This window comes from Diceros bicornis, chromosome 3, assembly GCF_020826845.1.
Source record: "Diceros bicornis minor isolate mBicDic1 chromosome 3, mDicBic1.mat.cur, whole genome shotgun sequence".
Lineage (NCBI taxonomy): Eukaryota > Metazoa > Chordata > Mammalia > Perissodactyla > Rhinocerotidae > Diceros > Diceros bicornis.
Window position 1 is genome coordinate 80979761 of NC_080742.1, and position 27166 is coordinate 81006926.

Here is a 27166-nt window from a genome sequence, read left to right on the forward strand (position 1 = left end):
GATGTGGACACTTCTTATTTGATGATGCTATGAGCTAATAATATTTGCAAATGTTTTAATGAACACATATATCTTTCTAACTGAAGCTAATGTGTTGAAATGTAATCCCTTATAGAGATACAGCTGGCTCATGGTTTGAACATAAAACTCGGATTGAAGAGCATTTTCTAACAAGAGCCCTGCAATTTCCTTTAAAAAAAATTAATATTCATGCATTTTAATTTTTCAGTCAGTAAAATAGGGAAATAAGCATTGGCTGGTCAGCCTAAATGGAGTACATTTGAAATTTATAAATAAGCAAATATCAAGAAGCAAAACAATCACTAATTATAAAACTGAATGCAAAGAAAAATCAAGAAATTTAGCCCATTTCCAATCACATACACAGGAAACACACAATGACTTCCTGGCTGCAATACTCTTATCAATAGCAAGAAAAGATCCCAAAGAAAGGAAAGGGGGTATTAATTGTTTTTCAAATAAAACAGCCTGCTGAGCCTCCCCAGACAAAATGAACAGAATCTTTAAAAGTAGAATTAATTTTCCATGGATTTCATAACACTTTAGTTCTTACCTTGTCCTTACACAATCAAGTGGCATACTGTTTTAAAAAACTGGCATGGTAAACAGAACCTAATTATTTTACTGTATAGTCTTTCACAAGGTAAAGGAAATGTGAAAAGCTGAGAAAGTATGCAACCCATATTGCTGGCATCTTAGCACATATGATCATTACAAGCACTCACAAAAAGGCCATACTGGGCTTTAAAGCTGAACTGTACACTATCTCTTTCTCAGAGTCCTGGGGCTATCACTGCAAAGCACAGTGGTCCATTCTAAGCTCTGCACAGAGAAAAGGAAGAGATCATTAAATTATAATTTCCATGCACAATTGATACAAGTATTTCCTACCAACAGGATTAATATGAAAGCAAGATCCCAGAGAGGATGGCAGTTTAGTGTCTTGTAAATTTGATTTCACTGAAAGCCCTGACACATCATAATAGTGAAATCCTATTTACTGTAGCAAGCAGGATGGATAATGCTATTTAATACCTGGTGTACTGTGTGCCATCAGCTCATAGCTTTGTACTCCATGTTCTCATCTTACCTTAAGGTTAATACTTCTTGACAGCCTACATGATAAATAGAGCCCCAAATTAAGTGCTGATCCCGTGATTTGCAAATCTTTCCTCTAAAGTTAGGCACAGAAAAACTGGCTCCAGTTAAGGGGATCATTTTAACGGGATGTACTTTTAACAGCTCACCCTAGAAAAAAATCTCATATCCCTAAAGCCAGATTAAAAAAGCATTTCAAGGTTACCCAAACCACATTTCCCATTAGAAAATTCAGAGAGGTTAAGAGAAAAGCCAATGCGTTTAGAGGACTTGTTGAATAATGAATTAAGGATAAGACCCCCATATCCACTATACTGTATTGACTTTTTTTTCCCTAGAGAACAGAATAGAAAAACAAGGCCATCCTGCTTGCTACTTTTGGAATATCTGCAATAATAAACTTCCTTTAGGGAGGCAGGTAAGAGTGCAAAAGGGTTCAGTCTTCAAACCTAAGTTATAAATGTCAACTATATTAACAAAAGATATGGTGATATTGGGCCTTATTAATTTCTCTATCTAACAGGTAACATCTGAGTGCATTTATTTGAACTATCATTACTTGTTAATGATAAAAAATTGAGAACAACTCAAGGTACACGCTGCAAACCACATTCCTGAAACCTCTGTCATTTGTAACGGCATTACAATTAAAAGTGACATTGGCTTCTATTGCCTTTAATGTCCAAACTCCTGGACCAGAGAATCTTGTCTATTTCTGTAACTCTCGGTCACTACTGAAACCACAGGGAATCTGCCTTGATTTCAAGATGAATGAGGAAGCCAGTACAAAATTTCCAAGTGTCAAAGCAATACTAATCTCTCTAGGTTGACAAATGCAAACTAGCATAACCGAGACATATCTACCACAAAGTTATGCTTCTAACTATTGTTAATTTTGCTATATCACATTGCATGGCCAAAGCATACATAATAGTTTAGTGTATATGAGCTACCCATATGACCCAGAATCATTGACAACTGTTTAGAAAGCACCTGAGGGGCAAAATATCAAAGGGTTTTTTATCCCATAAATTGAGTTTATTAAGTTATCTCCCTACCCCCAAAAAGATTGTTCATGTTTTAGTGTCTCAGATGTTATGGTCTAACTGTGATTCTATCCTGTATTAATCCCTTGAAAAGGCTGACCCAGCTTCACTAAACGAAATATTTTTACAACAGACTTCATCTGGTAGTAAAAATGCATAATAATTTCTTCCCATAAGAAGCACACTGGGCTGACAATAATCTGTTCTGTTGTCATTTCTCTTTATTATCATTGTTGGCATTATTTTTCCCCCAAGCTTTGCACAGAGGAATACAGAAACGAAGGTACTAATTGACAAAGAAGAAGTAAAGCAATCAAAAAAGCCAATTAATCATACAGATGAGCCCGACACTTTATGACACAACAGAAGATATGCCACCCACTATAAGTAAAAGGCTTTTAAAAATTGCTCATTTGATGTAAGCATGACCTTAGAATTTAATTAGCAATTCTCTCCACAGGTGATGAACTAGTAAAGTACTTTTCTTCTCAATGACAATTTATTTTTCACCATTTTCTTGCATTATTCTCTTTTGCCCAGCTTGTACAATTCCCTCTCCTTCTTAATTGTATGGAATTGACTGCAGTGTGTATGCAAATAGCTGCTGACACCCAGAGGAGCCTGTAAACTGAAAGCAATACATGCCCACTATCCTGTTGATCTGAACATGGTAACCATATCTAACTAAGCTCTCTAATCTCCTTCAGCTCCTCAAGCCACCAGGGCTTTTAGAGCTCTCTTCATGCTGCACCAAACCCCACCATTCTCATGAATGCCAGGAACAAAGTGGATTCAGTAGAGTAAATCAATTCAAGTTCATAATTGAGAAGTCAGACATGCAAGACACACTAATCACCAAAGAACTCACGTCTCCAAGATGTCCCGGGGAGAAAGGGATCCTTCATCCTGGAAGATCCCAGGGAGAATCTGGACTTCGCCCTCTTACTACTACGACTTTGGTCCTTCCTTTCACTTCCCTCCCATACGGCTAACAGACTACTGGAAAATACACATTTTCCAGAAGAACATGCAGACATCTAGACTCTTAACGAAATAACCATCGAAACAGTTTATTGAAAGTAACAAAGTTTGGGCCGCCCCCCTGGCATAGCGGTTAAGTGCGCGCACTCCGCTGCTGGCGGCCCAGGTTCGGATCCCGGGCGCACACCGACGCACCACTTCTCTGGCCATGCTGTGGTAGTGACCCACATAAAGTGGAGGAAGATGGGCACGGATGTTAGCTCAGGGCCAGTCTTCCTCGGCAAAAAGAGGTGGACTGGCATGGATGTTAGCTCAGGGCTGATCTTCCTCGCAAAAAAAAAAAAAAAAAAAGTAACAAAGTTTGTTTTCTTTCCTGTAGCAATGCTATGAACCTATGAACAAATGCCTCAAAAACATTTCTCAACGGCTTGATTGACGATGAATTTCTTACTTCAAAGTAAAAGAAGCACAACTAGATATTAAAATAACTCTTAGGGGTATCCTGCTATAGTTGCTAGGTAATAAGACCTTATTTATTCCCTTTTGGTCAAATTTTCCCAGGAAGTGCCAAATCCTGGAGAGAAAGTTATGCAGTTTGAATGCTTAACACTTCAGGGTTATGAAGTACCATTAATCAAATTTTAACGTCTGGACCTTAAAAGTTGTACTAGAAGCCAGAAAGAGCTAACTTATCACTCAAGGAACTAACAAAACAATCAGCAGGATTTAACTACTTAAGTGCAGAACTGATGAACATTAAAGATAGTACTGGATAATGGCTTAAAGTTCAGGTGTTGGAGCTGGCTCAAATCCAGATCACATTTCGGCTGCACATTCTTGGGCAAGTTACTTGAACTGCTAGGACCTCCATCTAAACAACAAGGTTGACAGCCTCATAGGGCCATTTGTGAGAATAAAAAGACATAATCCATGCCAAGTGCCCAGCACAACGTAAATACTCAATAGATGTTACTGTGAGATACTATGATGATGATGATGCTATAAGTAACATCAAGATATTCAAACAAAATTGATTTTCTCACAGATTTAAATTATGAAAAGACTAGTGAAGAAGATACTATGTGTTTTGTGGATATTTAAAAACTGTACACTAGTTGCTTAGAAATAACTTTATGGTCTAAGCTTAGTAAATCTAGGATACATTCACTGAACTCTTACTATGTGAGTTGTGGAAAATACAGAAATAAGAAAATAACCTTTGCCCTCGAGGAGTTTACAAGATAAACACAGATAACAAACTACAATTATCATAAATGTGACATCATAAAGAGAGGTGTATAAAGCACCATGGAGAATTCCCTGAGGGACTTGGGTAAGGCTTCTTAAAAACATTTAAGAACCTTCTCTTTGAAGCTGCCCCGGGGGTTCCTCTCATCAAATCACCAATCAGGAATTAATACTCTCCAAGTCTCTAACATCAACAACTAGCAATCAATACTCAAGTCTCATTCAGTTAAGCCACACACCTAAATGTGACCCTTCTAATGTTCTTAAAATATAAAGGTTTATTTCACATCTATGTCAATGTTGTTTGACAAAGCTGGAAATATTTACAATGAAATAAGGACTTGAAAAAATTTTCAAATGGCTTTGACCTTCCTTCTCAGTAGAGCTGCTGCTTTGGAATACTGGTTCTAAGACGGGTGAAATTGGTGTCCAGTTGAATAATACATTACTCCCCACGAGTTAGTGAAAGAAGAAAATTATCTCAGACTCCTGGTGACCTAGCCAATATAAATACCTGGGAAGAGAAACTTCTATTCACACAGAGAACATCTAATTGATAAACAGTTTATTGAAACAGATCCAAGAAGCAAACCAAGCTGCGTTACAGAACTGAACGTGTTTCACATGCTCAGGAGACTTGGGTTTATAGTCTCAAAAGAAATTGGCCTCAAGGCAATAACAATGAATAGTTCAAGTAATAAGATGATGAGTCACTAAAAAATGATAATGTATATAATTACTGTTTGTTAATCTTGTTGATTGGCAGATGGTAAGGTGATCTTAGAAATCATCCTTGGAATGATTCTGTAAAAGACTCGATGTCCCCTCTCTAGTAGTGATATACCACCTGGTATCTAGTTTATGGTTTCATCACTTCACTTGGTTATAATAGAGAAAGATATGTACTTATCTCCACTTTTAAATCACAGGCAACCTGGATTTCATAGTAAGTGAAATGATTCTGCAAGTTATCATAATATTATAATCATTATTTTTTCTTACATTATGCAAATTGGATTCAGCACTTTCACATCTTCTAACACAACATGTGTAGAATTCCTAATAGAAATGGTTAGAGACACTGGACTTTTCACTGTCATCACAAGAAAAACCCCTTTTATAATTTTTTGCATTAAGTCTAGAAAATGCTTCATCATTGGAGACCTAAATGCCTCTCAAATATTCCTAGATGAAACCCAATTGGACAAAATTCAATTTAGGTACTTTAGGAATGGCAGTAATATACAAAAACAGGATTGTACAGAAATAGGCAGAAGACACCAGGAAGTTGAATAATACTAAAGTAATTTTATGATTATTAGTATCTTATACAGAATGAAAAGTAAATAAATATTCTTTAATGGCAACAGCTTATATTTGTTAAGTTCTTTCCAATTTTCAAGGGGCTTTTGAATGTATCATCTTATCTGGTCCCCCCAATAACTCACAAAGGTGAGCAAGGAACAGAGTATTATTTCTATTTTATAGATGAAGAACCAGAGACCACAAGAGATTAGGTGAATTGTCATATAACTTGATGACAAAGCCATGCCGTCTGACTCCTAGTCCAGCATTCTTTCTATACACATTATTAAATGGAGTTATGAAGTACTAACTAATAGTAGTGTGATTATTCCACCTCAGAATTCTTCTAAGCCCACTGGTGCTTCTCAGCTTTCAGTTAAAATTCCAAAATAACACCACTTTCCAGTCTTATCATCAAAAAAGGAAAAAAATACATATTTTCCCTATATACAAAGACAGTAATCACAATGATCTAATATCATCATACTATATCCATCTGATCTTCCACCACTTCTTTTAACCTGAGGCCAAAAACAATAGTCAGCTGGTGAACAGACTAGTTTAATCTGCCAAGAATAAATCCTCTCAGCCCCTCACCCCCAACACTGCATTGTCTCCAGCAAATTGGTGGATCTATGACAAATGGGTAAATATTTTTCAGTGCTTTTCATTGTACCCAACAGTGATCAATGGCGAATTCACCTGGCATAGTAACATCTGATGGCAAAGAAAACAATCGCTGGGTGCTGGGGGAAATCGCCTCCAAAACTTTCACTCATTCATTTTATTCAGCTAACGTTTACTAACTCCGTCAGGTACAGTGCTCTGGAAGGACAGAAGTAAAATGAGAGCTACTGTTTATTTGAGTGGCTGCTCTGTGCTGGACACTATTATAAGGAGCTTCATGAGAACTAGCTCATTCAACAAATTAGCAAGGTGAGTACTATTACATTCTCATTTTATAGCTGAGGAAACAAAGTTTAAGTAAGACGCTCCAAGATACTGAGAGGTAAATGCCAGCTCAGGGACTTGAATCCAAGCCAACCGATGTCACAGCCCATGCTCTAAAATAGGGTTCTGCAGACTACAACTCATGGGTCAAATCCAGCCCGCCACCTGTTTTTACACAGCCCTAAGAATGGTTTTAGGTTTTTCAGTGGTTGGGGGGTCGGGGGGGATCAAAAGAAGAGTATTTCAAGACATGAAAATTATATGAAATTCAAACTTCAGTGTTCATAAACTGGAACACAGTCACACTTGCTCAGTGACATATTGGCTATGGCTGCTTTCACGTTAAAATGGCAGAATTGAGTAGTTACAACACAAATCATACATGGCCTGCAAAGTCTAAATTGTTTACTATCTAGCCCTTTACAGAAAAATTTGCTGACTTCTGCTCTAAGTCATTCCACTTTAGGCTTATTTAACATCTTTACTTAGAAGTCTTAAGAAATACCCCAAACTTAACATATCCAAAATCAAATTCCCGATTGCCTCTACTATGCACATCCAGATCCATATTTTAATAGTCTTCCCCTATGGAAAATCCATCCTTCCACTTGTAAAAGCCATAGACCTAGGGTATCTTTGAGTTCTTTCTTTGACTCATGTTCAAAACTATTAGCTAACCTGGTTAGCTCTGCCTTTGAAATACCCAACCACATTTCACCCCCTCCAGAGCTACCAACCATGGCCCAAGCCCTTACTACGCCTTTTCTGAATTATTGCCATTACCTCTTACTAAGTCTCTCTTGCTTCGGCTCTTGCTCAAGACAGCAGCTAGAACGCTCTCCTGCTCACAAACCCTCTGGCCTTTCCAAACATGCCAAGCACACTCCTGTTTCAGGGCTCTGCTGCTGGCTTGTTTCCCCATTACTGCAGAACTCTTCCCAAATGCTGTCCTATTTGACAAGCCCTCCCTCTCCACCCAACTCCAAGCCTACCCTCCTGGGCCCTCGGACCCCCTTTTCTCTGCTTCATTGTTCACCATATTATCACAACCTGCCATACAGTATATATATGCTGGGTTTTAATTGATTTTAAGCTCCATGAGAGCAGAAGTTTAGTTCAGTTTTTTCCCTAGTATGTCTCTGGCACTAGACCAGAGTCTGACATATATTAGGTGCTTAGATATCTGCTGCATGAATAAGAAAACAGTCTCTACATTTTAGAAGCCCTCAGTCCACTGACATACAGAGACAGATGAACATGTTTAACATAAATAATTGTACTGAATGGGGCTTAATCATGTATTTATTTTATCTACTTCTTTATTAAATATCCAATTCTGAACAAATCAAACTTTGGGGGTCTCAATCAGAGAAGAGAGAGTTAGCTTTGTAACCTCAAGGTCTATGTATGAAATTATTCTAGACAAATCTACTTTATTGAACAGGGGCACTGATCAGGTGCTCAAACTCCCATTCTTAATTTCAGCCTTAATTCCCTCCTTTGCACTTCTGTCAAATTCCAGGTCCATGTTGACTAGAGGTAGGTACTGCCTCTACTCCTCCTCCTAACTCTTCTCCCTAAGTCCTACTATTCAGTTTCTGACCACCACTCTTGAAAAAGACATTCGTTTCTTAGCCACAAATGCAGTGAAACTGAGTTTTCACAAAGACAATATAGCCTTTAAATACATTTCTAAGAACGTACTCAAGTTTAGTCAATGTTTGCGAGAGTTAAGAGTAGCACTCTACAGTTTGACCTGGAGGCAATGCAGTTTCTAAATATGTAAGGAAAAATATTTGGGGGAGTTTCTGAGTGGTAAAATGCATCTAGGAACCAATGACACAACCATACCCCAAACTACGAAAGTAGGAATGACATTCCCTTTGAGAATGATCTCCCTGCTTGGCTTCTTCACTTCCTGGCCACTTTTTATGTAGGAAAAGCAGTTACAGTTCTAATTTATTGATTTTTGAATAAATATATGGGAAAGCTGCAGATGTGGTAATAGAAGAGAGTCAGTGACAGGAAACAGTCATACCCTCTCCTCCAGTCTAGCCAGCTGCTCCTTGTAGAACGCATCCTGCTTCTTTATCACTCGATCTTTCTCTTCCAGCTGCTTAGCCTAAAAAAAGAAATGAAGAATATACAATATCAAGAAAAAGCAGCAACAGCAAAGCAAAAGTCAAGTATAAACTGCATTAGAAATAAGTATACAAGGCTGAAGATTTTTGCAATCTATTAGGTCTCTGCCATAGAAAAACATTAATAAGATGATGATTGCTGTATTTAAATGTAAGGAATGAGTCTACATTGTGTTTTTTTTTTTTTTTACTGTAACAGCTGTGTCCTACTTTGTCCAAATGTATTTGGAAATGCCAGAATACAGCACAGACAGACAGTTTTATTTAACTTCTCTTTCAAAGAGTAATTTCAAGGATTAATATTTTGCATAACAAAACTTTGATTTTATTCTGGGCATAAGATACATGGTTACTAACCTTTTTTCTTAAAGAACAACAACAAAAAAGCTTATACAACTTTTTGTACATAAACCTTATATTTGAGATCCCTTAAATTACCCACTGAAACCTGCATATAAATACACGTATTGGTCTACTTTTTTTATAAAGTCATCTTTGGAGGAAGGGGCAAAAACAACTGTAATTGTTTATTTGAGTAATTAAAAATAATTAATAATAAAAATAAAAGTAATTTAAAAACTCTTAGGTATCCCACTTCTAATTTACAAGATCTTTCTTTACAAAATTAAAAAACAAGTAATAAAGTATTTTTGATTCTTGACAAAGATAATGACAAAGATAGTTACTTATGAATATTTTTCAAGATTAGTAAAAAAAAATGTATTTCTCAAGGCAAAAATGCTTCATTTCTATCTTGATTCTTATGTTTAAGTGACACTTATCTCTGAGGGAACAGACCTCCTGATATCACCGCAAGCTAAAAAAGTTTGTAACATATTTTTTGTTCAGTGAATTCTGAATACATGCTTGACTAGGAATTTTAAGAAATAAAGCAAGCATATATTTTGGCATTCCCATCCTTGTGCCATGCACCATGTTTTTCACAAGGTCATCAAGCGTCACCTGACTCATCCTGTATAAGGGTGACTGTTCACTATCTGCTTAGCTTGGGTGAACCATCTGCACATTTGTAGGTCGCTGTTTTGCTATACTTACCTTGACTTCAATGTCCTGCAGCATGTTAAAAACAAACAAACAGTTATTCAACAATATAAGGACTGTTTTTTTCTAATGTGACAGAGCAATCTGATGGATAATATTTATCTAAAATGCAAACCAAAGAAGGCAACATAAGAGGACTTGCTTAACTTGTGTCAGATTTAAATGTCACCATGCTGTTACAGTTTGAACAGAAGATTTCAATGAAAAGTTCATGCTACTTGAAAGCATATGGATAAATAAAAACAAGTACAATACTAAGATTAGATAAAAATACCTTCATATGCAAGTACATAATCTATGGCTCCTTGGTACAACACAGTAAAAACCTCACTAGTCTGTCAGGTACATAAAGGAAAAAGTAAATGGAGAAAGAATTTTTAACATAGCTACGTGCGAAGAAAATGTGCATGACTATATGATTTAAAGAGAAAAGAATTTCTAAATTCAACACAAAACCCCAAAATATAAAGCATATGCAGTTATGAGACCCTTCACAAAAGTAAAAATACATTAAATCAAATGAATAAGCAAATAACAAAAAGAAATTCCAACGTGTAACTGTGAGTGTTATTAACATATAGAGCACTTAGAAAATAAGCCCTTCACCTCACCCCTCCCTCCCAAAAAAAGCCAAAAGAAAAATACACAAATGACATGAACTGACAATTCACACAAAAAGATACAAATAATAAACACATGAAAAAAAATCCAATCCCATAAGAAATCAAACATGAAAATTGAAATAATGAAGTTCCATTATTTACCTATCAAATTGACAAAAATATAAAATGATAATAATATTGGCAAGGATACAGGAAAACAGGTTCTTCTATATACTCTTGGTCAGAATGAAAATTGGTATAACCATTTTTAAGTCAATTTGACAGGACGTAATAAGTTTTAAAAATGTATATATGCACTGAGATCTAAACACTCTACTTCTAGGACTTTTCTTAAGTAATTATAGCAAATATGCAAAGATGTCTCTGATGTGGTTGTTTAGAACTGCAAAGAAACAAAACCAAAAACCAATCTAATGATTACATAAAAATATACTAAGTTAAAAAAGAAACAGACTATAACCAGGAAGGACACTGTGATCTCTTTTTTTGTGGGAAAGAAAAGAAAAAGGCCAGGAGGATATTCAACAAAATGTCAACAGAGGTTACAGCAGTGTGGTAGGCTTATGGGTGTTTTCTAATTATTTTTGTTTCTTTGTATTTTCCAAATTAAAAATAAATATATTTTGCAGTCAAGGGACAAAGGAGGGAATTTTTTCAGGTGCGGGAACTATTCTGCTTCTTGATTATGGCGTTGGGTTGCACAATTCCATGTATTTGTCAAAACTCATAGAACTATATATCACAAAGAATAAATTTAACTAAATGTTTTAAAGTGAATACAAATTAAGCATCCTAAAATTTATGAAAATAACTACACGTAAATATATGGATTATGTGTGTGTATATAACTTTACTAGTTAATCCACTTATCATTTGGCCGATTTTACTTCCAGGCATTTAATCCCAGGAAATATTATGAAAAGCACATAAGGATTTATATCTAAGAAAATGAAGCCAGCATTATTTAAAGTAACAGAAAGATGGGAACAACAGAGGTTTGTGTAAATAAGATATGGTCCAAGAATAGAACATTGATTATAAAGATTTTAATCCAGCCATAATGATCAAACATTAAGAGCCATTAAAAAATGTTTTAATAGAATAATTTTTTAAAAACTGAAATATTAAATGGGGAAAAAAACATGTCACAAAATAACATGTACAGTAAGTTCCTAATTTTGGTTAAGGAAGGCAGGGGTGAGGGCAAAGGCTGAATGGTTCTGTAGACATGGAAAGAGTACACAGTATGCTAAGATGTTAACAGTTGATATGATGTGCATGGTGGGATATTTTCCTTATTTGGACTGTTCTCTGTTTTCCAAATTTTTTACAATGAACAGTTACTACTTCTGTAAAATAATATAAAATATAAAAATATTTTTAAACATTAATATCACACACATTTATCCCTATATGATGGAAACTTAATATGGCACAGAAGATAAAAGAGTGAACTATTAAGCAATTAACAACCAAAAAATTTTCTTTTAACAACTTGAAAAGTTCTTTATAGCATGGAAATTATTTTAACTACTAAATCCTTAATGTATTACCACTTGATTCTCTCTCCCATTCAATGTATGACATTAAGAACCTTTGTTCTTAAACACTTGCACTAAATAATGTTCCTTTTGTTCACGCATAGTTGCACAGTGAGATTTTTTAAAATGCAAAGAAAATGCAATGGATATTCTATTACAACTATTTAGAAAACGGTAAGATAATTCAATACTACAATAATTCAATACACCAACCATCAAATTTAATTTTGAGGAGCTGATTACAACCTAAATAAAGAATATACAGAAATATCCTCATTCACTTTTCTGAGATGGAATGCTTGAAAATTTTTAAAGCAACATGCCAAAAGCCCAGATATGCACACTGAAGTGGCACTACCTCCAAAGATGGGAAAACACCACTCTACAGGCTAATCACGTCACAACCCTTTCCCTAGATGGTCAACAGAATCAACAGCTTGAGATCCACTGGGGAGAATAAGAAAGCAAGAAACATGGCCACAGCGCCTTAATGGCACACTGCTTTGAAACAGTTAATGTGATGCTGGGAGGGAAAGTCACACAATATGAATCCTGAAACTTAAATAAGCCTGGAATACACTGACTAAGCTAATAGCTGCCGAGGATGGAGAGTCACATTCAACTTAAGAAAAAGCAGTAAACCAAATGCAAGGAAATAAAACATCTATGTATATATAACTCCCTAATAGATAGAGAATCACTGTAAATGAGCAAATAAAAACAAAGAGGATTACAACATTATTTATCGTTACAGTAGAATTATTTCTTAGGAAAAAAGGAATATAAAAAGCTCTCCCCCATCTCCGGTTTACTATTCCTCCCACTATAAGAAATGTGCACTGATTAGTTTTCAGATCCTGTGAGATCTGGGATAACGTGATTGGGCTTGAAAACATGAAAGTGCCTAAGTGGATCATTATGGAAAACCAGAGCGTCCCACACACAAGAGACACAAAGAAAATAAGGAAATCAAGTTTTCTTTTAAGAAACCCAACACGTAAATGTTTTGATGTTTTCACTCAGTGTTGGTAGCTAGATTCAAAATGAAGTATACATGTGTTTATTTCCTTAAAGGCTTGCCTCTTTTCAGAAAGGACTTGAAGGTACTTCCAATAAAGGATACAATAAAGTCAACAGAAGAAGAAACTGGGGTTATGGATACGACATATTGTGCTGGTAGGAACTTTACCTTCCCACGTAGGTTCCCAGGTAAATCTTCATAAGAAAAACTTTTTGGCATAACAGCTCAGCCCTCTTAGGCCTGGTTGCTCCTGAGGACTGAGGTATGGCACAGTGTGCATGGCACTGGGAACACAGTGACATCACAATCATTTAGCTCAGAGGTAGTACTGTTAATCATACATCAAGCACAGGGCATGTTAAGGAAAGATTCTGTGCTCTGAGAAAGCATGCACATTTTAAATGACAAAGTTCCTTGAAATGCCAATTTTAATAGCTCAAGGTAGAAAACAAAGCAGGTATCTGCTCTGTTTTCCATGGGATGATATTATAAAGCCAGAGATTACTAGGATTGAGAAACGGCCAACAACTGTAAATCAATCTAAATAGGAAATGTAGGGATTTCTTATCACTCTAAATCCTATAACAAATCTGAAACACACATATAATGGACTGGGAAAGATTTAGTCATTCACAATGATATGGATAATCTGTGGTAGGCAAAATCAATCCCTATCTATCTATCTATCTATCTATCTATGTATCTATGTATCTATTATCTATCTGTCTAACAACGCACATAGACAAATAAGAGCAGGGAAAAGAGCTTTATTCCTTGTCAGAATTACACATGAAGCACAATATATAGGAACCTAATGAAATTACATGCTGATGTAAACCAGAGAGAAAGAACTGAAATATCCAAGGGGGCTGAACAATAAACTTATAAGGTAATATTACATTAGGAGCTGTAGAACATGATCACTGTGAATATCAATTAGCTGTAATAAACTAATTAAAGTAGCCATGTATTCAATTAGCTGAATACTAGACTTTTGTTATAAATGAGAAATTACATAGTGTTCACTGAGCCTTTATCAAGTGGCATTAATAAACAAAGAATCATACTCAAAGCTCTGTTTTCTAAACCACACCAGAGGGTGACCTTCAAAAGGGTAACTCGTCCAGGTGAACTTAAATGATACCCAACCTATTATCAACTTGAGCATACTTTTCAACCACTGCTTTAGAGGCATAAGCAATAAGCAAGCCCAGCTTGAAACGTTAAACTATACTTATGTCCACTAACACAGTAAGTTGAATACAGACCAAGAGGTGAAACACAAAGACCACTCTTCAGTAGACTTCTTAATCCTAAGTCTGGAACTCACACCCACACCCCCAGGATTTAATCAAGTCCATTTGTTCTTGTCTGTTTTGTCTTCCCAAGAAGAGCTTCAAGAACCCTGGTCTATACTTTAGCTTTTTCATACTGACAACACACTGGAAACAGCCTACTGAATATGTCCTTTGCCATTTGAGGACATATCTGCATATTTTCTTGAAAAAAGAAAGCAGAGGCAGATAAATGGCTTTTGAAATTAAAAAGTAAAGCCAACAATGAATGAAGAGAGGAGGTTGTTAGGTACATAAATTTAGAACAGAAAGCAACCTAGTGATGTTTTGCTTTAAATTTTTCCAGAAGTTGTCTCATAACATTTGCACAGAACATGGTATTCGACAAAAGAAGAAAAATTAAGTGCTAAATGAAATCAGAAACAATTTTACAAACTTTCTTCTATTGCTTTAGAGAGGTGGAAAAAAATCTTTTTTTCTTATCACTATGACATACTAGGAAACCGACTTGATGGCGGTCAGATGGCGGTCAGGAGACCCAGATGCCCATTCTAGCTTTGCTGAACCACCTGTGACCATGCACTGAGTCACCCCAGCCCCCATCCATGCTCCAAAACCACTGTCAAACATTACTTCTTTCACGTAGCTTTTGCCAAGTCATACCTCTGCTGCCTCTCCCACTTTGGCATCTAATAAAACTTTTCAACATGTCTTTTATGGCACCTGTTTTTTGACTTTGCCTTGTATTATAGATGTGAACATACCCACTGTCTCTCTCCTCAACTGTAAACTCACTGAGACAGGAAGAGAGATTTACTCCCTTCTGTCTGTATCTTTGGCTTGACTTAGGTCTGCACCTTCCACAAAGGAAACACTCAGGACATGGTAGGTAAAACGAAACAAAGTGCATCGAGGGGAAGAGTTTGTAGGAAGTAAGTAGACACAGCTTCTGGGAAGCAAATCTGTCACAGCATCAGCGATTTACTTCAAAATACTACAGCATATACAGTGTGATATTATGTGTCCTACTTTAAGTTAAGCTCTGAACTGGGTGCTGCCAGCATGTTACTCAAGAATGCATAAGCCAGGAGCAATCAGCAAGTATTCTCATTGGAAGCTCAAAAAGTAGAGGCGGTTCTACAAGCGCTTCACTCATCCATGTCTTGATCAATAATGATGTTCTGTTAGCACTGTGACTGTTGGAATGACATTTTTATTAGTGACAATGGTTTATTACCTACCATGGTAAGTGTTAGATATAGGTTCTTACTAGTAAAATGAAAACTACCAGAAAGATATTAGGGTTAGCTAACATTATAAAGATACTCTGATATCTGCTGCGTGAACAGGTTATGAGCAAATGAGAGGTAATGACAATGAGGCTTGCGGCTTTAACTTTAGAGGTAGTGCCTCAGGCTTGATCCCTAAACAGTCCTATATCCAGACACTGGTTTAACACAAAGAGTCTACCTTCAGCACTACTAACATTTGGGCCACATAATTCTTTGCTGTGGAGAGCTGTTCTGTGCAGTGTAGAATGTAGCACACTTGGCCTCTTTGACGCCAGTAGCACCACCTTCTACTCTGAGTTGTGACAACCAAAAATGCTTCCAGAGATGGCCAAATGTCCCCTGGGAGGCAAAACTGCCCCCAGTTTTGAACCATTGGTTTAAGAGGATTGTTGGTCGTCTGAGGCCAACTATAAGCAGCACCGTCTGCCTCAGGTGAACCTTTCCTGCAAAGAAAGCACTTAAAAGAACAGAGAACTGTGACTTCTTTAAGTTTTACAGAACAGGTTATACGAATCATTTTGTACCGGCTTGCTAATTAATTTTTGTTCAATAAATGTCTGTGTGCGTTGGAGAACCAGGCTGGAGACTTGCTCGCATTATAAGCTGGTAGCAGCATTGCACTGCAAAGGTATAAGGTATAAAAGCAACGAGAGTGGCTCACACACGTGTAAAGTAATGAATCATATCCCAGTGAGAGAGGAAATTGGAAACTGTAATTCACTGTTTTTTGAACTAAGTAGGAGAAGCATAAAACAGGTACATAAGTTCTATCTTTTCTATGGCTCCCTGTAAAAACAGCATCAATGTCCATAGAACATATAAGATTTTGAATCCATGTAACTGACGTTCAGTTCAGGCAGAACTGATATTCAGTTGACATGAACAGGTACTGATTGTTTAACATTTGTTCTGCTTGGGCAGTGACAATGTCAGACCCGTTGTTAAATATTTTATATATCATTGCTGAGAACAGGCATATTGTGATTCCACTATAATTTACAAGTTTCATGTTACACAGTAATGAGATATTTCAACATGAAATTTCAACATGAAAAGTGCTGAAACATATCACCTCATCAGCTCAGTGTTACATATTCTGTGCTCCTCTCCCAACATCCATTTTAAAAAAAGAACGCCCATCACAATACCCAGTAATGAGAAACATTAAATAAACGCTGAATCGAAAGTGAAATGAACTGTTAGGGTTTCGGAGTTCTCCAATGAGCAGCTTTGTCTTCTCTAATGACACAGGTTTCAGCTACCACATGTTTACGGAAGACAGAGTGAACGCAAACAGGCGTCAGGTCCAAAAGGAAAGACCATGTTGAATCAAATTCAACAACTGAATAAAAGACAAAGTTCCAGAAGACCATGTTCTGTAAAATAAGTAAGGACTCTATGTCAAAGAATCATTAGTAAGCTTAGAAACTTTAAGGATAAGAATTATACAGTCACACGTTGTTTAACGACAGAGATACATTCTGAGAAATGTGTTGTTAGGTGATTTTGTCACTGTGTGAACATCACACAGTATACTTACACAAACCTAGATGGTTTAGCCTACTACACACCTCGGCTCTACGGTGCTAATCTTATGGGCCCACCATTGTAGACATGGTCCGTCACTGACAGAAATGTCATTAGTGGCACATGACTGTAATTGAAAGAGAAAAAGCAGTAAAAAGGGCCACATATGTGATTACGTGGACTTAGAGCAGGAAGAAGCTTTTATTATCAAATTCAGTTGCAGAATAGATTAGTGTTATAAACCATTGAATGTTACCATTACATGTAAAAGCAGAGTGGTCTCAACTCTAGACCACAGCCAATACAGTACAGAGTGGAAAGGAGCACTAAGCATTTGGAATTATGTAACTTAAGGAGCAATTATACTAAAATGTTTCTATCTTCTTATTCCATATTGTGGGGAATGATACTTCCATTTCCAGGCTCTTATATATAATCTTGTTTTACCATGGAGATTAACAATCTCAGAAGCACTCTAACAGAGAGATGCTAAACTGCACTGTCTGTGCCAAGGTATTTGGTGTCACTGATCTGACAAATAAACTGGACATCAACATGGAGACAATTACTGCACAACTTCCAAATTCCTTTTCTTTGTATTAACTTGTATTTGTTCAATTTAAATTTAGACTTAATGTTCACACTATTGGGACCAATTGGCCAGAGTCAATCTCTTTTCTTGCAATCTATTTCACATTCAGAGCTGGAGAAAACATCCAAAGATCATCCAGCTCATTTTATAAGAAGTGAGGCTCCAAGTTCCTTGCTGACTAAGGGAATTCTTTAAGGTCAGGGAGAGGGTTGGTTCTGGGATCCCTGCCTCTTGACAGTAGTGCACTTCCCATCACTCTCTGACCTTATTTCTTTTCCTGTTGACTTAACTTTAAGGGAAGACAAAGCAAAAATGACTAACCAAACATTTATAGTTATTTTCAACACTCCTTAACATAAAGAGATTTTTAAAGATTTCCTGCAACAGTTAACACAGAACATTCTAAAACTGTCTTCAAAATCACCTATGTACCATGTCAGTTCAGACCCTCTGGGATACAGATACTGAGATACAATCAGAAGTACAAGAGATATATTAGGGGGAAAGATAAAGGAGAAAAGGAGCAGGAGAAGGCAGAGAGCCCCCAACTGTGCTGTAGCTCTGACACCTGTGACAAGAGACAAGGAAGGAGACAAGAGTGCAGCTCTGAGAAAACCACGGCCAAGCTGATGGGGAGCCCCAGAGCAGAGGTTGCCCATAAGAGGAATCCTGTGTTAAGTACAATGGCCCAGTTCTAGTACCCCTGCCTTGTACTGTCAGCCTGGAGAGAGCATGGCCTGGGAGCAAACACTGCGGTGGATACCAAAGCTGCAGCTTCCTGCTAACCGCATCCTTTGCAGCAGGGTCTCTCCTAAGGAGAGAGCTGAAGGGCGCACTCCCATAGGTGCCACATAATCTGATTTGCTAATTAACACAAAACAAATGACCATAACAACACACTTTGAGCAGGTCTTCAACTTCAACTTCCAGTTCAAACAGAAAGTAAACCAGCAAACCAAGAATGAGATCATATCTGTTTGTATATATCAATCCCATTTAGAATTGCTTCACTTACGTAGGGCGGGCTGAGTAAATCCACTTGGACCTATGGAATACAACTTGATCCAGAAGTGCTGTGTAGTCGAAAAAGCAGCAAAACAGATATCTGACAATTAAAGCTTTAATTCCAGTTTGGCTACTAATTCATGATCTTGTGCAAGTTACTTAACCTTTTGGGGTCTGTTTTCTTCTTTGTAAATTTAAGGGGATGGACTAAATAAAACCTAAGATCCCTCTAACATTCACCTTTTATGCATTACATTTACCACAACATTTCTTCTATTATTCATTTTGAATCTACTCTATAGCTAGGCCAGAGGAAATTCAATAAATGTGTATGTTTTGCTGCCAAATTGCTAGGATGCTACAAGCACACATTAAAAACACTCGGAAATAACCACGTATATGTGACACCTGGTTGCCAGGGGCAGACACTGCATGGCAGCAGCGATGCTCCCTCTCTGCCTGACTTGGCACCAATGGTGGGTTTGCAACTGCTGGAGAAGTGACAGGGCCTTGGTTTACTCTGTCGCTTAGCAATATTCACAGGGCTGCTTTCTGAACCTAACACCACCCTGCAGATCCAAATACGTAAGACTGAGGGTGACATGGGCCCTTTCTACAACAAGTTCAACTCACTGCTACTAACCAAATCACACAAACTCTTATTTTCTGCCTAAAATTGACTAAGGTCACAAGATAACAACGTTCTCATCTCACTCATAGTGCCTTGAAGAGGACAGTGCAGTGGAATTACATCATATGCGCATTTAGCTTATGCAGATTCAACTCTTCAGGTTGAAGGGGGAGAGAGAAAAATTTACGTGGTGTGCAGGATTCCACCTACTCCGCGAGGGAGCCTGGGACAGCTCTGTTCTCAGCCCGTCTCATTTCCCCCATGCCCTCATAGAGAGGGCATCTCTTCCCAGTGAATGGAATTCTAGTGGTTCAAGATATATAGTTTTCATTCACACATCCTTAAATGAAAGCCAACATTTCACCTAGTGCTCAACTAAAGAAATCTACTGACCCAATAATGAAAGAAAAACTAGCAGTGCTGGACTCTTAAGAATAAACCAGAACAAAAGAAATCTTTGCCTCACATACTGATTTTATTTTTTTTCCCAGCTTTATCGAGGTATAATTGACAAATAAAACTCAAGCGCGCCCAGGATCTGAACTAGCGAACCCCGGGCCGCCGCAGCAGAGCGCGCGCACTCAACCGATTGCGCCACCGGGCCGGCCCAAGTAGTACAGTTTTACACCCACCTTTTCTATTTTTATTTTGTACAGTTAAGGAAACAGTTGCAGACAGGAGACTTTCCTAAAATCCCCAGCTGGAAGAGCTGTCTAGTGAATACAGAATCTCTGACTCTTCCCACGAGAGCTCACCAGGCAGATCCTTCTCTATGTTTGGACCCAACAATAAAAAGCAACCTTGTGATTTTGATTTGGTTTTGCCTGCTGGGAAGTCAGAGTATTATTAACTATTTGACATGATATCCTGTGTGCTTTATGGTTATGGCTATCATTTTAGTTATATATTATCTTTCTGGCTTAAAAATCATCCTCCTGTGAGTATGATTTTCATTCATCCATCATTTGATCAGATGCTCCTAGCAACTGCTCAGACTGAGGAGCTAAGTGATCAGATTCCAGCCCAGAGGAAACTGACCCCCACCCTCAAGCCTCTTACACCAAGTGTAAGTTTACTGCAAATAAAAGGATGATCTTAATGACAAACCATGAATGACATTTCATGCCATATTTATCAGCTATCAAAAATACTCAGATGAAAGGAGAAAGAATCATATACATTTGAGGCAGGAATGTACCTTAGAAACCAAGGTCCTCAGGTGTTAAAGATCTAATCCGAGGCCAGCTCTACTTTCATAAGATCACAAAGCTAGTTAGTCATGAGTTAAGAATAGAACACAGGTTATCTTGACTCACATTTTAAAGTTGGCATACTAAACAACACCTCAGATATTCTTAAAAACCTGCCTATGACTAAGAAAAGAGAATGCAAAACTAAAATTCTTATTATTCCAAATATAATGTCACCTACCCCCACCCCCCAAAACACACACGCACACTAAAAAGCCTGCATTTGCATGGGTGATAATCTACCAAGTTTCTAAGATGCCATGCCTTTCCAGGGCGTTTACTATCTGAGATGAGCACTGTAGAAGTGGACAAAGATATTACAGACCACAAATCAAAGAGCTGCATGAAAATATATTCAATGAAAGTAATAGATATGTTAAGCATAAATATCAAGATGTGTAACTCAATTAGTATGGTAAAAGAAATATTTTGCTGAAAGCTCCGGTTTGGTCCTTTAAAAATTTACAATATTAGCCAGCTATGCTATTTTTTTAAATGTTGAATGCTTTGTGATCCTTGCCATTTGTCACCTAGCACAGAATATTCCAGGCTACAGTAAAGAATTAGTGCTTTTTTTCTAACTGAACTAAAAAGACAGCCTGTTTGCTTTGAAAAATGGCTACCACCTGCTATTAATCTGAAGCTGAAAACAAGGAGTATAATGACATTTAGCAAGTTAATACCCCCTCCACCACTTTCCTGAAAGAACATAAGTGACATTGCATAATCTTCTCAAAAATAAAAAAAAAAATTCTAAGAAATAGGTTTATATTTTACTACTAATAAACTACAAATGACATATGAGATTATTAAAACCAGACACTGTGCCCCTGCAGTGTGACAAGCCTGGTTTAAGTGCTGAAGGAATTCCCTCCCAAGTCCCCCTATCTTTTTCCTTTATTCTTTTTGTCTGGTGTCACATGAACCCAAGCAGTAACGATGACATGATCAAGGAAGAGCTGACAACGGGCTGAATATTTGTAAAAAGACTGCTTAGCTGGTCTTTGCAGCAAGCTATCTTTTGTCCTATCAGAGCCTTCTGTCACCTGAGGTAAGCTGCAACCTCAAGAGATGAAATGCAACATAAAACTGTTAATTGATCTATTCTCCAAATAGTACCTGGGACACTTTGGAGAACTTTTCCAATTTGGTTGGTAGAATGACCTGGCCACCAATTTACTCAGCTCTAACTAAGCATATAGCCATCATTAAGCAGACTACACAACTCATGACAGTCCATTAATGACTCTGGAGCATTCCGAATGTGTCTCTCCCTGCCCAGAATAAACCAGACCTTATACACATGCTAACATTGAATTTAAATGCCAAAATAATTTACCCATCTGAAGAACAAAATAAACTTAATGTACCTATTCATTTATTCAACAAGCACTCAATGAAACCTATTTTATGAAGATTCTCCGACACTGTGTTAGACATGGTAGAATACAATAAATAACTAGCCAACTGCATCTCTCTCAATGACCATAAACCACAGTTTAGAGCTATAAAACTAGCAACAATCCATTCCTGTCGACAAATGCTGTGTTTTTCAAGAAATTACAAATTGGGATGGAGGGCAGTGCACAGGTTGTATAAACAACCAACTATAATAAAAGATAATATATGATAAGGATAGTGAATGCTGCAAGGGAAATAAAGGATCTGATCAGCTGGACTGGAACTTGAAAGCTGGATGAGTAGGATTTAGATGGTCAGAGACAGAGTCTAAGGCCACTGCAAGAAAGGGGACAAGAAACAGAGGGACAGAAGAGGGAAGACGCGAGGCCTCAGCGAGTATATCAGTTGAAGAGGGAATTACAGTAAGAGGGCCAGAAAGTAAGTGGGAACTGTGCTGCAGGAAGACTTAACTGTCTGTCTAAGAGGTCTGGACTTCAACCTGTAGGCCATGCGGGGGCCTCCAAAGGTTTTTGAGTGCAATGAAAACGGTATTTTAGGAAGATTAATCTTGGTGTATAGGATGGATTAGAAAGAAGGGAGAATACCAGTGGGGAAACCATTAAGGGGGCTATTGAAAGGATCCAGGCGTGAGATAACAGGGGCTACATGTGCTGAATGGCAGTTCTGTTTCCACCAGCACTTTCTCATTACCATCTAAAGTAAGTGTATAAATTCTAGTGAGAGGACAGTGAGCTACAAAACCGAAAAAACCAACCATGCTCCAAAACACAGGGGAGGTGTGCAAGAATTAACACAATGCATACCACTAGCCATGCCAGGGAAAATCTCCAAAGAAAAATAACCACTGAAACCATGTAATTTGAAGATAGGGCACTGATACATGTAAGATATCAAACACTCTATTGTAAAATAAAATCAAAGAGGAAAGCATAACTAATGAAAGAGGAGGAAGATTGGGATATATCATGAGGTATGGGAATTATTTCCTTTTTTTATTGAGGTATAACTGACATATAACATTATAAAAGTTTCAGGGGTACAACACAAAGATCCAATATTTGTATATATTGTGAAATGATCACCACAATAAGTCTAGTTAACATCCATCATCATACATAGTTACAAATTTTTTTTCTTGTGATGAAGAACTTGTAAGATCTACTCTTAGCAACTTTCAAATATACAATACAGTATTATTAACTATAGTGACCACAGGAATTGTTTTCTTTAACCACTAGTGTCAGTCTGATTGAAAATCTGGTGTTAAAGAGAATTATGCTGCCATCACATGGGAAAACATAACTGGGAGTTTTCCCTATGTCCAGTTTAACACAAGTACAAATGTCCTTCCATCGGAGAGTTCAAATTTGCTATAGTCTAACACTAAATTTTAAGTCCTTTATCCTAAACAAATGACTACTATATAAAATCTCCACCTTAGAAAAATCATGATATAAATCTTATACAGATATACAGAAGATGTAAGTTTTAAAATATCTTAATTTTAATATTTGTTCCAATATTTCACTGAGATGTTGTTTAGTATGCCACCTTTAAGATATGAGTCAAGATAACCTGTATTTCATTCTTAACTCGTGATTTAACTAGGTTTCAGGTCTTAAAAGCATCCGTTAACATCTAAGGACTTTGGTTTCTAGGATATGGTTGAAAAGTTAAAACTTTAGACTCTCCTCCAATGGAGGGATCAATCTTTTCAATACATGGCTAAGATGCCCCAAGAAGTGGGTCAGAAGCATAAGCCCTTGTCCTGAGTGCCGGATCCAGGCCAGGCTGGCTCCTTTAAGCTTCTGTGGACACTTCAACAAAAGGGAAGACAGACCAAAGGGATAGATCCCTGAACTCAGGAATTTGGAGAGAGCCACTTCAAATAACAAAGATTAATAAAAATTAATAGTTGAATAGTACTTCAGTTTATAAAGTTCTTTCATATTCATTATATCATTTAATTTAATTCTCAAAACAATGCCAGGACTACATTAAATTCCCAAAGCTATACCTAGAATACTGCATAGCATAGGAATAGTAAAATAAACAAACCCTGCCAAAATTATCACCCCATTTTATAGCAGAGCACAATAAGGGTCAGAAAGTGAAATGAGTCAGTCAAGTCACTGGACAATACATGGTCCAGATTTTTTTTTTTTATCAACTCCTCTTTCATTATTACACATCCACTTTTATCACTTTCTCTGCAAAGCCATGCCAAGGCTCTATTGACCATTCCTTTGTATAAACGCGCAGGGCACTTGCAGCCTACAGCACACAATTCACTCAGCAATAGTTACAAAGAAAACTCCTACGTACGAGGCAGTGTACAAAGTGCTGCTGCTTAGGGGTGTTATTAGTCAGGTTTCTCCAGAGAAACAGAACCAATAGGCTATATACACAGAATTATATATAAAAGGAGATTTAGGGGCCGGCCCCGTGGCTTAGCGGTTAAGTGCGTGCGCTCCGCTACTGGCGGCCCGGGTTCGGATCCCGGGCACGCATCGACACACGGCTTCTCCGGCCATGCTGAGGCGGTGTCCCACATACAGCAACTAGAAGGATGTGCAACTATGACATACAACTATCTGCTGGGGCTTTGGGGGGGAAAAAAAAAGGAGGAGGATTGGCAATACATGTTAGCTCAGAGCCGGTCTTCCTCAGCAAAAAGAGGAGGATTGGCATGGATGTTAGCTCAGGGCTGATCTTCCTCACACAATCAATCAATCAATCAATCAATCAATAAAAATAAATTAAAAAAAAAGATAAGAGGAGATTTATCACAGAAATTGGCTCACACAGTTATGGAAGCTGCAAAGTCCCACGATCTGCTGTCGGCAAGCTGGAGAACCAGGAAAGCCAGTGGGGTAACACCAGTTAGAGGCAGTGGTGTAAGTCCTGGAGTCCAAAGGCCCAAGAACCAGGAGCTGCAACGTTCGAGGGCAGAAGATGGACATTCCAGCTCAAGGAGAGAGAGAGAATTCGCCCTTCCTTCACCTTTTGGTTCCAGTAGGGAGCCCAATGGATTGGATGATGCCCACCCACACTGATGAGGGCAGATATCTTTACTCAGTCTACTGATTCAAATGTTAATCTCTTCCCAAAACACCCTCACAGACACACCCAGGAAATAATGTTTTACCAGCTCTCTGGGCATTCCTTAGTCTAGTCAAGTTGACACATAAAATTAACCATCACAGGGCAGGAGCAAGGATAAGAAAATAATTAGATACAGGTTTTCCTATGAAAAACTTGCATCAAGAAATAAGACAAGCATATAAATAACTATAAAAATAAATGTAAAATTTGCAGACTGTGAACTCCTCAAGGGCAGGGAGTATGTCTTTTGATGCTGTATGACCAGAGCCTAGCAAGTCCATAACAGAAGCTCCATAGAGGCTTGGTGGGTGGATGGATGACTGGTAAGATTTCCTCTGGAATCTAAATTTGTCCACATTGTTCAGGTTCCTGACAGACACACGGAAGTTTAGCTAAATGTATGCTCTTTATTCCTCAACTTTCCAATACTTACCAATTTTTAGGATTTTGAGGATTGAATTTTTGACAGAAAAAGTATAGTTCTCATGTCCCCCTTTGTAGATCCATCTCCCAATCTGATACTGTGCAATTCTAAGCATCATTTTCTCCATTTGTCTTGTACCAAGAGACAGGTCTGGGTATTTCCATTTCTCTTGATCCAACCTGACCCCCTCTACTTTATCGCACTGAATATCGTAGTGCATTCTAGACCAGTGAAGGGCTAGCAATTACGTGGTTCCAAGACACTCTACAGGATGGCAGATAGAAGCAAGCGTGTCACCATCCCTTATTCCCATGCCCACGGTAGACATTACTCAGCCATCAACACCCTTTACTCACTGAGTCTGAATGGGGCTACACAATCCTCCTCCACCCAGTGCTCTAGGCAGGCATCACTAATCAACTGGAGTTGGCTGAGAGTTTCCCAGACTACTATCTTGGTTGTCAGACATGGTATGGATGAAAGAAGAGTGACTCAACTAGGAGAAAAAATGAACAAAAAACTAAGAGGAGTAAAGGAGAATAACTAAGGGGCTGCAGATGCAATCATAGATCAGGCCCACAAAGACGCATAGACCATGCTAAGTCATAAAGAATCAAAAGTTAAAAAGGGCATGGAGAAAACAGACATAAAAGCTGGAGGAGATGAGAGTTCTACAAATACAGAGCAATGATTCAGCAGTCTTAGGAGGCATGCCCAGTATCTAAATGAACACATCAAAGCTGAAGCAGGTAGAAAGAAAGCAGCTCACACTCTGGGAATCAGGGACTGACAGGGACAATATGGGAAGGGATCCCAGCCCAGCAAGTGGCCAGAAGATGACTTGCCACCCCCATCCAAACAGAACTAGGAGCCACCCCAGAGCATCACTGAAGTACCTGTCAATGTCACCTGCAGGCACAGAGCAGCAAAGACTACTTTCAGATCTTATGGGGAGAAAGGACAAGGGCTATTTATGTGGTGTCCTAATGTGCCCAGCAACCATCAGAATGCAAATGGGTCAATGCAAACACTGACAAGAGAACCCTAGAAAGGCCCAAGGAATCCAAAGGCGTGGGCAACTCAAATTATTTTCATTTTCCTTCTTCCCATAAAAGTCCTGTGAGAAACCAAAAGTGTATTGTAGAAGTGAATAAAAACCAATGTGGGAAAATACAAGTTGTGTGTGCTGTTGGGTATAAAACTTATCTTGGCTCATGCCAACTGCAGCCTACTTGCACCTTCCAGACAAACTCTTGCTCCCCCCAACCCCCAATGATTTAGTGCCTTTGGATTCACTTCACAGGGCTGATTTTTGGCTCTCCATAACCCTCCTTTTCTAAACTGCCCCCACCTCCCTCACCCCAAGCAGGTTAAATTTTTAAAACTTTAAACTACCCAGCAGAACACTTTTGGCTTGAGTGAGTTTACTTATAAACCTAATCTGAGCAAAATAACTGAAAATACATGTAATGTGAATAAATTGATAATTGAACATTAATGTGTCCTCCCACGTCCTTTTTATTCCCTCTTCTCCCTTCAGTTGCTAGCTTTTCATCTTTAGCTTCTCTTATCTTTGTTAATAAAC

The 27166-nt window shown here is 37.9% G+C and overlaps 1 protein-coding gene across 1 annotated transcript in view; it reads right to left on the minus strand.

Annotated features, from left to right (window-relative positions):
• CHCHD3 (coiled-coil-helix-coiled-coil-helix domain containing 3) overlaps positions 1-27166 on the minus strand; it is a 267569-nt gene that overhangs the window by 86487 nt on the left and 153916 nt on the right. Inside the window, exon 5 of the mRNA XM_058530204.1 lies at positions 8689-8772. Coding sequence (XP_058386187.1) covers positions 8689-8772 — 84 coding nt within the window. The remainder of the gene's footprint in view (positions 1-8688; positions 8773-27166) is intronic.